Raw genomic sequence first — 14,586 nt, forward strand, 5'->3', positions numbered from 1 at the left:
TCGCAATGTAAAAAGTCCTCTAAAATAAAACTTCTTCCGGGTTGTATGTCTACCAGTGTCTTTTGATTTTCAATATTTTTGTCCTACCCTCGCCCGTTGATAGGTTACGAACGCGCAAATGGTATTACATCGTGTTGACATAATTCGGGAATCGGGAATTCAGTGCAACTGTTATTTTATATACGTGTCTGTATCGTCACATGTTGTGCCAATCCCATAATGTAATTATCATAATTGATATCTGTGTTACAGTGCCTGCATTTATGGAGTAGGACAACAATTGCGTCTTGTTTGGTTTGTACGATTTCACCATATGTTACATGTCATTATTGTATATTTCCATTGGATCATTTGGTAATTGTGTGGTCTGCAGAGGCATCGTCACAATGCATTGAATATGCCCGGATCGTGCAGGTATGCTCTATTTTATTTCAATGTTTTATCATTGTCAATTCGAGTTTCAGCCAGATATTTGGAGAACTTGATTTTCGGCTCTTTGTTTTTGGGTTTTAAGGTCTGTAAGCTGGAGTGCTATGTCGAACTTTGCTTGGCTTGTGCTTTATTCGGGCCCCAAACCAGTCGCGTACAACCCGGTGCACAACACGTCACATTTCCGGTATGATTTATAATGTCCCCGCTTTAAAGTTATGTCTTGATAAATACTGAGTCTGGTATTAGCATCAAAAATTAAAGTGTGGCAAATATTCCGTTCTTAACAAACCACGCCGTGTGATGAGTCAGATTATCATATATCTCGTATTGCCCGATCTCGTAACGCTATGAGAAACCTGACTAGCAAGCAATGCAATAATTTTCAATATCACGTCATGCTCTGTTCGACCGAATTTGTACAAACATACTCCTTCTTTGGATTTAGAACGTCACGTCCCACAATCTGGTGTCAGCCAGGTGACATTCATAGCTAATCTTTATTGATCTTGACAGTGTAGATTTGTGGGACTTGTCTTTATAACAATATCGATCACATTAGCACATGTAACTATCGCCCGATCGACACGAGAAGCTACGTAGGACTGAAATTAACTACATTCAAAAGATTACCCGTTCCAGTAGGGATTTTAGCGGCGGTTTTAGTTAGAAAGAATTGTAAGCGCGAACGATTGTTATAACGTTAACTTTCACGCATTGTGTTGATGTTACGTCTACTATATAGGCATCGGTCGTGCGGCTAACGCACCTTCGCCTAACGACCTGAGGCCGCAAAAGCGGTATCCAGTTCATAATGAATAAAAATAGTTATATAGGGCCTATTAAAAACAAATGCAATTGTTTCGAACTAGTGGGTTTTCATTTATCTCGGTTATTTAATCTTATTTCTACAGGTGTTTATTAAAAAAAATCACAATTCGTATCGATATTCCGTGCCTAACGCATACGTAACAACATCAACACGTTGTTTTACGAGGCATAGTCTAGTACATAAAATACAACGATTTGTGTATTCTAATAGAGCAAATTTGGCAGCCTATTATATTTCCAATTTATACAAGGCTTAATATATATTATAAATAGACAGACCACTTAAATTATGTAGACTCGCGTTTAACAGTTGGATACTAAGTTACTAAGAACTAAGTTATGTTCGAGCATAAATGTCATCCACAAATTCCATTATCATGTTATTCATCCTATCTTTTCCTCCCTGTCCCCCTATAATAAATGGTTGCTGCCATCTTTATATACACATCTGCACATCTACCATACAATATCACTAATATTGAGCGTTGCATGCCTAGACTTCTTCGGATGTCCTGCATTTCTGGTGAGTGTTGAAACAATATAATCACAAATGTTTAGTAGTTTGTATATTTCTGCTGTTAAATGGATTATTGTCAGATATATTTCGTAGTTTCGCACACACCCAACATAATATCGTATAATACATATTATTCCAACCATGTGTTTTTTTTTGCGTTGCATGTGACAACCCTTTTTTATGTCTGTTTTATATGACGTTCCGTTGGCTGAATTGCAAATCGATTAAAGACCTCTGATTTATTTAAATTCAGTGTGAGACATAATATGACACCATACAGTCCCATAAATTAGCTACGCATTATCGATTATAGCTAAATAAAACAATGTATGTTTCCGGTGGCAGCATATGTCAGTCGAGAAAGCAAAAATCCAACATTGTTTGGTCAGGACTTAAAACAAAAAAAAAATAGAGGAAAAATCAATTTCATTGAAAAATATTATTTAGCCTAACTGTTCAATAAACACTCATTGTAACACAAGTGTACACGTCATACACACATACGTATATGATCAATCAGTACTACGTTACTAAATTTGTCACATCTGTTAAAGCTCTCTTTCACGTCGGCGACAGCTCGTTCAAATAATTTCAAAAGGGACAAAACATGTTAAAGCGAGAGGGTCGTCACCTGCGCACGCACGGGAATTGAGTCCCAAGAGACGATAACAACACACGCTAAAACGCAAAGACTCATGGGTAGACGTTTGTTTGTAAACATTGACACGCTATGGCCATCTGACGCATGCGCAGGGGACGACTCCCCTGCTTTAAATAAAAATATACGGAGACTAAAAAGGCTCTGTAGCAAAACCGTATTTTTGTTTGTATCTATCCTTCAGTTGTTATTTTACTGTATTTTTTGTTATTTTCGGAAAATAACAACAACAACAACAAGACTATCCTTACCGTGACTGGTGAAGATTAATAACCTCTACAGTGTTACTGATTAGCAACAGCAAGAGAAGAAGCATAAAGTATAATTAATAATTTAATAAAGTAGATAATCCCATATCTTATACATCGAATGATTTTATATTCACAGTAAGAAAATAGGATCTTAATGTTAATTTCCAAAAAAACACTTACAACCAGGTGTCACACGCAGCACTCTAGCACGCGGCGATATTTCAATGGTATTGGTAATATCTTTAATTGTATGCGTGGAAACCATCACTTTTCGTCACGTTTTGGTAACATATTTATTCGTAAAGCCACTTGATTTGTGAGCGTGGAGAGCACAGATCTTGCATATATTAAGGGGTGGTCGTCATACCACGCATGCGAGTTTGACTGTTGGACAGACAAACGAGTACAAGCTGAGACGTTACAAGCTTTTATTCGGCAATTTCTGTTGGTGGTTGGAAGGAATCATCAGCGATTATTAGTGCAAATTGCGCCCAGGTCAAAACGCGTGGTTTCCCTAGAAGAGCACATTGGATTGTGAGGAATGTGAGCTGTGGCCAACAGATGTCATGAATGCATCATAGCACTATGCTTTCATAGTCATTTCGTGACCCATAATGCAATGTGTTGTCAGAAATGCGTATTGATGACAGCACAAGCCATATATTGTCACGTGATACAGTAGCCACAATTCTAACACACTGCCATCAATAGTGTACTAGTAGCATTGTACAATCTGCGAAAGTGCTTGAGATAAGGGACGACGTCAAAAGATCGATGTCGGATAAAAAACTTATTTCCTTTAGTTTGGGGGTGGGGGGTTTTGACCTCAAAAAGTTTCCATCCTACAAAAACGATTTTATTTTTTAATGAAGTCAAAAAAATCTTGGAGTATTTGTAGTTTTTTTTTTCTATCCAATCATGGACAGAAATAACCGAAAAGGGAAAAAATATAGAAAAATGGTTTGGTTCGAGTGTAAATCTGCGTCAAATGAGGTGCATTTGTAAAATCTTTTTACACCCACCCGATAACCAACTGCCATGCAATACTACTGCCCGATTATCAATTTGTATTTAATGGTGAATGTAGTCTGACGCCATGACCAATATTTATCAATTAAGTCTCAGTGGGGGGTAGGGGGGTTTGGAAAAAAACTAAAGGAATTAAGTTTTTTATCCGACATCGATCTTTTGACGTCGTCCCTAATAAAGATATGCATAGTGATGAAGTAACATGACCAAATATGGTCATATGTTGTGTTAGTGCAATCTCTAGTCCAATGGTTTTAATGCTGCACTGACTGCATGGCCCTATTAGCAACAATGCTTGAGATATTACAGTCACATAATCATATATGGCCATCTGTTACTATGTGTTACTCATACCTTGTATAATCATATCTGCAACAGTGATTGCGATATAACAGTTATGCATATCAATGAGATCACATGACTCACACAATATGATCATAAGATTTGTGATTTATGTCTGTTGTCTGATATGTTCATTAAAGCATTTGTTGCAAAAGTTATGACAATTATGCATATTTAATGAAGTCACAAGGCCATATTTAGTCATTTAATATATTAGTCATAGCTCTTGTCCAATTGCTCCAATTGCTATAGTCCTTGGTGTATTACAGTTATGCACATTAAAGAGGTCACATGACATAAACCATTTACCCCTGCGATAACCATTACTGAAGAATCTTAAAACACAAATTCTGAGTGCGATTTCCAAAAGTAATATGTTGCCTATTGAATATACAGTACATACTGGAGACATCACCAGTTCCCAATAATGTACTGTATACTTAAATAAGTAAAACAAAATCATTTAAAAGTCGTCTTCTTCAGAACGGCTTATAACCTATGGAAATTCAGAAAATCTCATTTGGTCTTTCAAAATATTTCATAAATAGTAGATCATACCAAAGTTATGCAAATTGGAAGTATTTGAAAATTCAAGATGGTGGCCTGGCCTGGTGACCTGTGTGATCAGAACTTTTACCATCATGTCAAATTTCAAGCTGATTGGTCAAACAGTGTAGAAAAGGTTGACGAAAAAAATGGCGGGAGATAACTGTAACAATCACACGCCAAAGCCATCATAATAAAAATATAGTAACAATAAAATATATAAATGTAAATTAAATATAATGATGTACAATACATCAGACTTTAATGAGATTGAAAGGGTAAAGGGTAAGGGACACTGACATATTTCCTAATGAAAAGGATTTCATCTGTACTAAAATAAAACCATTAATTCATTGCCCCAATTGCAATTTGAAGGTAAACCATACCTAAGGTCATGATTCAGTTTTGTTTTGTACGGCGCATGTTAATGGTCTGAACACTTTTGGTAAACAGCCCGGATAGGAATCACTTTACTGGCAAAACTGATAAATATCTAACATGCTTCTGAAAAATAATGCAGTAAGAAATAGATGGTAGTATCGGTACCGTCTTTGCTTTATGAGTAATACATGTGATTACGGAAATCACAGTAGAATTTTTAAATAAGTAATATTTTAACAAATTATATTTCTTGTTTATATGTTCGTGAACAAATATTTCCACTAGTGAATGTGGGGTCCGCATATTTTTCAGTTATTTGGATTCGAAATGAATTCTTCAGAATAAAATACGTCTGGAATATTAAAATCTGACATCATTGTGTGTTCTTTTGAATCATCGTCTAATAATATGTGATCACTTAAGACAAAATTGTATCGGGTGTATTGGTTAGGCGTATTAGGTATATTATTTTGCAGATTGCCTATGAATCAGTAATTTGTAATTTTCCAATGAGAATAAGATTTCTTTATTTCCAGAACTTAAAAGTGTACACCACATTTTCCAATGGTATTCTAAGTGACAATGTGTTATATATATTATATGGTTATATTATCAGGTTAATGAAATACTGGTATTTTAGTCGGAAGATGTGTGTTAGATGGGGAGATGTGTACTCTAATCAAGTTTGGTGCATATAATGTTAGAAAAGGTGGTCTCTTGTACCAATAACTTTTGAATGCCTATGTAGATGAGTTAAGCAACATGCTCAATGTAAGGTCGGTTGCTGCATTCGTGACTTATTTGCACAATTAAAGGCTCAAGGGAATGACCATTTATTATTCCTAAGGGGAGTCGGGCAATTCTCTGTGCTTGTTTAAAAAAACGAATGGACCCTCTCTTTATTCATTTTGTGAAAGAGGGCGCCCCTTTAGAAAAAATGAAAAAATTGTAACCCCTCTTAAATATATATATATTCATGTATTTTTATTGATATTTTACATGTATATATAAAGAAACAAAAATACTTTATTATTTAAAATTATTTAGTGAGAGGAGAACTTCAGTCTAATTTGTGGATATATCTGTATCAGATAAAATGTTTCACTATAAACAGTAGAGATAAAACGGTCGCCTCGAAAAATGCAGAATTAATTTCTGTGAAGTAAAAATACACAAATTGACATATAATATTTTGAAATTTATATTAACAGTTCTACTCACTTGCCTGCAGAAAGTCCATGTTATAAATTAGAACAGTCACTGAACAAGGTTATGCACCCAAGGCCAACAAATCTATCTTCATGTATTTTATTGATTTTTGCAACATGGCCACAATATTTTTTCAGGGTGAGCCATTGTAATATTTCTTCGTGTATTCTAACTGATTTGACAATACTGGACTAAGTGTTAGTTATTAGTTGATAATTGGTAAAGAAGGCGTAAAGTAAAAAAAAAATTGTGTCTCAATCTTTAAGAGAAAAATATTCGCCCTCTTCAGCCTTGATAAAAAGTCACTGCCGCATTTGTGGCTTTGGTAAATATGCTGACGCCCGACCCCCAGGAATAATACATGGTCAATCCCTAACCAAATTGTTCACCAGTTCTAAATAGATTGTATTTGTATATTGCTTGCCATAGCAGAAGGTAATTTAAGCTGCCTAAGTGGCAAGCGTGTTCCAAGTGTGCTAATTGTTTTGAAAATATCTGTTATTCATTCCCAGTATAATGACCACTTTTTAATTATAATTCTTAAAGCATTCGTCCACAGTTCATTACAATTGTCTATTTCTAATAGGATGAAGACATTATGGATGTATGTTATCGGTACACTTTTTTGCGTCAAAATGATCAGTGAAATCGATTTCATGACGAACCAAAATGAAAAACTTCGAAAACATGGAAATGAGCTCAGGTTAGTATATTCTTTCATGCTAATTGCTGACCCCCCATACCGGGATAACGCATCCTCCGATACAGCAAACACGAATGTTTCTAAATCACAAGTTGTAGTTTCCTTTTGGTAGTAAACTTGACGAATTTTCATTGTCAATATCTAGATTAAATAGTTATGTTGGGGAACCAATTTTCGATTTATTGGTCCTCGTCTCTTGTTGTGCTTCATGGTTCAACTGTTCAATCATTCAGCTAAATTTATTTATAATTATCAGGGCCTCATCTCTAGCATCATTTGCCATCCCAACTAACTTACCAGTTTGTTGGTCTACATCTTTTGTTGGACTCACTGACCAAAGCTTCCAACTTAATTATGTTTCCGACTATTTAGACATCATTTCCAAATTGTGTTTATTAATATGGACATAACATATATTGTTTCACACTACATTTATTTATTTTTCAAATCGGTCTTTCCTTCTTGTAGAATTATCATCAACCTCAAAGTTGTCAGAATTGTATTTTCACAAAACTATACTTAGAAATATTCAACAATGTTTCTTTATAATTTTCAAATCTGCAATTTACCAAATACATACATTCCACCAATTGTCATTTTCGGCATCACTAGTATGGCGCAAATGACAAAGTACAGGTTTTATGAGCCGTTACCTGATTTGCGTATTTACAAACACGCCTCATCCAAGAAACTAACGAGGTCATAAACTATCGACATTTTTGTAGGTACTCCTTTCCTAACTGTAGGTACTCCTTTCCTTTAATTTTATTATGTTAAACTTAAACTTGCATTCAACACATCCAATAAATTCACCAGTCTCTTTTCACCTGATGTCATTCGCATTTCATCCATAGATATAAATCACCTTATATATAGTTTGTTATCCATTCATAGAGAGGTTGACCTATTACGAGGGGCTTCTGAAAAGAGTGAAGATGAGATACTGAAGATTTTGCAACAACAGTTGGACAGTGCACAAAAGCAAATTGCTGACTTATCTCAAATATCTGGTGAGTAACCATTGTTACCTGGTATTATCATTATATTGTTAGTATTAGTATTAACATTTAGCTTAATGGTGTATATATTATTATGTAATCCTCCAAAGAGTGCCGATCGTTTTGTTGTTGGTATTAACATGTAACTCATTGTAAGATAACTAAATTCAAAATGGCTGGATAACGGCCATTTCAGTTCTAAATATACATCAAAATCAAGAACTAGATCTCGGTTATGAATGATCGTTCAAACTTAATGCATACATTGAACATTATTGGGCCATTATGCATATAACTTCGTCAAGCAGATCAGAAAACAGCTGCCTTGTGTTCATTTTGTTTTAAGAAATACATTTTCCGAGTCTGTGACATGTCCAGGTCGATCATGTTCAATCATTACACATATGTCATATAAATGAAAAACTTTTTTTGTTATTCTAGAACCATATTATTAAGTTCTGTTTCTAAGTTTAGTTATTCAATATTTTGAAGCACAACTTTGATATGTGTACGCGGATTATATTCAAACTAAACTCGCAAATGCTGCACCATTTAAGATATTTGATTGTGATTGTGCCGTTTAATGACGTGTTTTATGTGCTACTATTCTATAAAAAAAGTAGATGATTTGAGCAACTGGGTGTACACGGTGAATAGTCTTAAAAACATTTATATCCAAAGACTGAAAGAATGCTGCTGTTATTAACAGTATTATGCACATGTTCTGGTTAAGAACAACACACGTTAGCTCATGTTGATTCACTGATGATATTTTAAGTTGAGCATGTTCGTATTGTTTGACTACAATGTGAACAATTCACTCCTTCATTGACAGTTCACTGCTAGAATATCTCACATTGGTTGTACTTGCCATGTCTTTCGTCATTTTTAGAACTGTCTTATGTATTTCATATTTTCAGATGAAAAAACAAAAAGAGAGGTACCACTTTGCAATGAACCTTCTGCTGACCATGAGAAACTCCGGCGAAGAGTAGATAATGGTGTGAATGAGATATGGTACTATATTAAATCAAAGCTAAACGAAATAAAACAAATGTCTGTGAAAGACCAGATCGATAAGCATATAGATGACATTTTAGTGGATGGTGGTGATCGACAACGGTTAGTAACTATTCAATCACAAACACACCCATTAGTTGTGCATAATGTTTAAAATAAAATTACTGTGCCAACATTACCACATCAGCTGTGTATATTCCAATGCTTCACTTACATTGGTTGTGTACTATTCAGTTCATTAACACATTAGCTGTGCGCCATCCAGTCCTCCTTTGCGACATCCACTTTGTACTAGCGTTTAATAACAGTTTCAAACTTCACACTTCTCAGCACTTTTCTTACCACATACCTTTGAACTAGTCGTAATTACAATTTTCAATATGTAATGTTGTTTTTACTTTCTCGGTAGATCTATCCTGAAAGATATCTATCTTCTTGGTTTATCTGGTGGGATGAATTTGTGGAGAGAAGATGAAGCCAAGGCATTGGAACAAATAGTGCAACGAAGATTACAGTATTTACAGGTATACTGATTATCCTCTAACTTTTGCGTGACTGATGACATCTAAGAAAAAATACGGTCTCAACAAATGATATGGCATTGTTGGAAAACAAAAACGACACATAACAAAAATGTATTCTCCTCTTTCTTGTAAAGAATCCAAGAGACTGCAGAACATCTAAGAAATTAGTGTGTAATATAAATAAACAATGTGGCTATGGATGTAGGTTGCATCATCTTGTATACTGTCTAATTATGGCATATGGTTCAGAGAGGACGTTGATCCTAGAATACAAAGGTACAGGATATTCTAAAGATGGATGGGAAAAACTCTTCAAACCCCTTAGTAACAAGTGTACCGACACTACAGGAACAAGTAGAAAATCGTGGACAGGTAGGTGTCAACGAAAGATATTGTTATGGAGCCCATCATCATCACTCCAGTCAACAGAAAGTTATACTGAAGCCATATACAATACTGTGTTGAAGATTTTTTTTATAAATCTGTATCCTTTAGGACCTTGAACAAGGACTCCCATACTTGTTCACCAATTTTATATTTTTATCCACATTGTCCCACATAGTCAACGTACACTAATGGACGGAGCACAAAATGTTGGCATGCTTGTCATTTTGTGAGTAAGGTATTCAATTCAAAATTCAGTTGAGACTGTGGGCTTTAATCCTGATTTGAATTAGGCTTAACACGTGACATCACACAGTTACTGTTTTGGCTACTATAATATATACTATCCATAATAGCATTTATCTTTGAATTCTCAGAAGAAACACGAATAAAAGAAGTGCAAGTTGTTGATTTGCCCATGGTTGATCTACTGCAATCCAAACCAAACTATTTGCCTCTTGCAATACCCGAAGACCTTTCTAAGAGATTATTACTTTTGCATGGTCAGCCTGCAGTCTGGTGGATAGCTCAGTTTTTAAAATATATTACGAGACCGCAGCCATTTTTACAATCATTTCTGAATGAAACTAAAAATAAAGTGAACTTTGAAAGACCAATTGTTGGGTGAGTTTAGTGTAGTTTCTCTGTGTTTTGCATACCATAAGGGTCATATCTGTGTCGCATGGTCAAAGAAATATGCTGATAATACAGTTACAATACATACAATTTCTAATTTTATGAAGGCCCTTTAGCGTATATGGTAAAATTGTGTAATTTAACGTCAGCCCCTAATACTAGTCACTTGCTGACTGGTAAAAAAGTCTATAATTACACTAGGCTCACGTTGTTTGTGGTATGAAGTATGATTTATCTATACCTCGTGTCTGCATAAGATATTTCAGGGACCAGTGAGACCCTGTGTACGAAGATGTACGACCACAAGGCCCACGCAATGGAGCAGGCCATTGACCATGTGTTGGTAGCTGGGTTTTGGAAATCGTACAATGCATTCATTACCTCAACAATCTTGCTCCTGATATTGATAAAAGGTATAGAGTAGGCCTGTACTTAATTTCATTCATGTTTTAGTGGATAGTTTATTCAGTTATTATACCATGCTATTTGCCAGTGTGTCATACATTCTTTAGCTTTAGATTATGGTGTAGTTGCTTGGAATTGCTGTCAATTGAAAATGATGAATACATAAACGATTCATTCATACATACCTACATGACACACTGTATGAATGCTAATGCAAGGTTCCGAATTAAGCTTTAATACTATGTTTGTAAGAAAGCATGCACCGATTCATTGTGCCAATGTTTGTCTGAAGTTTTTGTATCTAACCTAATTTTATTGGCATTTTAAAATATCAAAAACTGCAGTGAACCATCACCGACTTATTTGCCTATTAGTTGACCGTTATATCATTCATGTCCATCCTATCCATACCATTAGGAACACAATATTTCCATGTTAAGTTTCATTGGGGTTGATGTCCCAAGCTTATATCCGGGCAGTTTATTTACGTTAAATACAGTCCATTTTGTGTACGTTATGTAAACACAATAGCAAGTATCTTGAGGTCGTTTTACAAAAATCAAATGAATTTATGTGATCGCCAGATCGAATCTCGTGTATGTGTGTTTATATGTTTGTAATCTTCCTGCCTGTACTTGTCACTGTAAAGGCGCGGTTATTGAAGAAGATTGTTAGGTTGGTGTCTGTGGCGAGACACGCGTCTACGTAGAGTGGCAAAGCGCTTTCTGTGGTCATGAGTTCGAATGTCGTTTATGCGGTATCTACGTTCGTATTCTACCTGCAGTTTATTATACATGAATTATGGCCCTGTTACATCGTATATGTATGCGTACAAAGGTTTTGCATTGTAAAGCAGCTTTACATAACACAGGTGAATACATGATTTGTATTACAGAGTACATGTACGTCGTACTGACAAAATTGGTACAGAAGCGGCTTTCCATAAAATAGATGAATACATGGTCCACGTGGAAGAGTATTACAAGCGATTATCAAGAATTAGGGATGTGCCGATTAAAAGAGTTTATTTGGCAACAGATGAACCTCATCTATTATCAGAAGCACAGCAAAAGTAAGGATAACATAACAGTTTAATACTATAGCAGTGTGACACTTTGAATATAAAAAAAAAGTATCTGTACTGAGAAACATGTTATTAAATCCATGCATGAATTATATTAAAAAAATTATCATCAGGCTATAGTTTTGTTTGGTGATGAATAATAGACGATCAAGTTTTTTGTATAATGCTAAGAAAATGAAACTAACGAGCCCCTGAAACAATTCTTGTCAAAACCCGGGTTAACAAAACTGGAGAATTGTTGAATGTTATATGGTTATTAGGAAGACAAGAATTCAATGTCTTTGACTAATCGTCAACCAATCGTCTAACGTTGTCAATGACTTTACTGTAGGTTTCCTGATTACGTCTTTGTGAGTGACAATGACATTTCAAAGTCAGCCAGTCTGCATCAGAGATCATCTGAAGAGTCTCTAAAAGGTGTTATTGCCGACATCCACTTCCTGTCTGAATCTGACTACCTGGTTTGCACATTCTCTTCTCAGGTGAGTTTTTATATTTTATCCGTGAAAAATATTTGCATTCTAGGGTATATGAAACCATGGTTATAAATTACGACGACATATGAAATATTTTCGCCATAACTAACTGAACTCTCACAAAACAAGCACCGAAATGCCTGTCATTAGAATACTAAAATGATGTCACATCTCCTTCATTGAATGCAATTAATTCAGTAATGTGTCACATGATGTTCTATGAGCAATGAGGCGTGGTTTAAGTTATATGAATGCCAATCAAAACATGCCGCGTAATCATTTGATATAATGTTGATATATTAGGATTAGGAAGTGTTTTTTGAGAAAGTAAATACAACTCTACCAACACAGTCTGGCTTGTTTGCTTATTTTCTATATAGCTGGTCATACTGATTATATGATCGGTTTCCAGATTAGATATATAAGGCGTGTCTCCCATGCTTTTAGGTACTCTGTAACGTCATTATAACATACAACTTTGCACTGATTTTCTTTATATTATGAACACAATGTACGTCACCCATACAAACCATACAAAATGTGCTTCATTAAAGTGAGCACTTCACTATAACAAACGAATTAGTGAGTCCCAAAAAAGTCATTGTTAGCTTATAATAATAATAATGTACATGGGCTGACTGGCACTGAAAAATGATGAAAAGGAAATATGAATATATTAAAAAATGTACGTCATGTTCAGATTAACCCGTGCAATAATTCTTTTTGCGTCCGTGTTCAGTTTACTCACGGCAGTGAATTGAATAGGTAGATTTCCACTGAAATATATTTTACTGAAAAAAACATAACACTGTCACAAGCATATATAGTATTTATTGTGAAAGTTAAACCAGATTTAATTGAAGAAATATATTACTATCTATTTTATTTTATGGTATGATGTATTATACACTATATGTATACAATATATTTATACAAGGTTATGCAGTATTAATCGAATCCCAATCTTACAAATATAACCCGAGCCTAAATACATTCTTCTTCACATTGCCCGACTAATAGAAATATATTGGTATTATGATGAAATACGTAATACATATATTGTATGTTCTACATTTACAGGTGTGTAGGGTAGCATATGAACTAATGCAAACGAGATTCCCAGATGCCTCCACTTTCTTCCATTCGCTTGACGATGTGTACTACTTTGGTGGCCAGAATGCACATGACCAAACAGTTCTGTACCGTCACGTACCACGTAACGAGGACGAAATCCCGCTAGAATTGGGTGATTTGGTTGGCATAGCTGGCGATTTGTGGGACGGTTACTCCAAAGGTCTTAACCGAAGAATCCATAAAACCGGTCTTTACCCATCTTATAAAACAGAAGACAAACCAAACATAGCGAAAATGCCAACATATCCTGAAGCCGAGAAAGATGACCTTTGACACTAAGTGCAATCTGTAGCGCTAGCATAGTGTAATGTTAAACAAATATTTTTATACGCAAAACAAAATTACTTGAAATCTATATTATTTATTTTATAACAACATTGATTGTTTATATTGAAAATATATCAACTAGTTAGAATAGAACAGACAAGAACCAATTTAGATTCAATGATAAACATTGCTCAAATCCATTATTAAAAGGATCAATAGTGGATTGTGGATTTAATTTTATCTAATAGTAATAATATTAATATATAATCCACATTATATTATTTCGCAGGCCATGTACGTCCTTTATTGAAGTCAAAATAATATAAATAAACAGAAATGTGCCATTGGATAATAGTGTTTTAATATTACTGAGTTGGTGGGGTTTCTTCTGTATTTTTTAGAATACAAATGATAAGTATGCACACAATAAAGTACCAGTAAATTCAATATTTAGTGGTATATATATACAAGGGGAGGTGCATGACACGAATTTGCATAAATTAATATTCATGAGCAATGAAAAAATCGTCTTTTCAGTAAAATTATGCCAAAATGCATTCCGATGGCATATATGATAGTTCTAAATTGACTGATTCTAAAATATATCGAAAAACTGATGTAAAGGTGTTTTTTGAGACACGTTTTTGATCAGACTCCAGCAAACTGTTGAAAGTAACCACAGGTTTTTTTTACCATAATCATATCAAGTTACGAAATTCATGGAGAATGCAGAGGGTCGTTTATATATTTCACTCTAGTGCT

At 34.8% G+C, this 14,586-nt stretch overlaps 1 protein-coding gene across 1 annotated transcript; it reads left to right on the top strand.

Annotated features, from left to right (window-relative positions):
* Nucleotides 1-359: 359 nt before the first annotated feature.
* On the top strand, nucleotides 360-14,271 carry LOC100366612 (alpha-(1,6)-fucosyltransferase-like). Its single transcript, XM_085490427.1, has 11 exons — nucleotides 360-414; nucleotides 1,758-1,783; nucleotides 6,780-6,896; nucleotides 7,791-7,906; nucleotides 8,815-9,016; nucleotides 9,324-9,438; nucleotides 9,573-9,810; nucleotides 10,200-10,446; nucleotides 11,759-11,935; nucleotides 12,279-12,429; nucleotides 13,504-14,271. Exons 3-11 carry the CDS (start codon nucleotides 6,781-6,783, stop codon nucleotides 13,828-13,830), a joined length of 1,689 nt encoding a protein of 562 aa, XP_085346553.1. The 5' UTR covers nucleotides 360-414; nucleotides 1,758-1,783; nucleotide 6,780; the 3' UTR covers nucleotides 13,831-14,271.
* The last annotated feature ends 315 nt before the right edge of the window (nucleotides 14,272-14,586 follow it).

Source organism: Saccoglossus kowalevskii, chromosome 15, assembly GCF_978046115.1.
Source record: "Saccoglossus kowalevskii chromosome 15, keSacKowa6.1, whole genome shotgun sequence".
NCBI classification, from domain to species: Eukaryota; Metazoa; Hemichordata; class Enteropneusta; family Harrimaniidae; genus Saccoglossus; species Saccoglossus kowalevskii.

What these genes read in the sequence shown, in the direction of transcription:
- LOC100366612 (XM_085490427.1), top strand. Translation starts at nt 6,781, where the DNA reads ATGAAGACATTATGGATGTATGTTATCGGTACACTTTTTTGCGTCAAA. An exon ending in GATGGTGGTGATCGACAACG is followed by an intron (nt 9,017 to 9,323) that starts GTTAGTAACTAT and finishes CTTTCTCGGTAG; the next exon opens with ATCTATCCTGAAAGATATCT. An exon ending in GAAGATTACAGTATTTACAG is followed by an intron (nt 9,439 to 9,572) that starts GTATACTGATTA and finishes TTTCTTGTAAAG; the next exon opens with AATCCAAGAGACTGCAGAAC.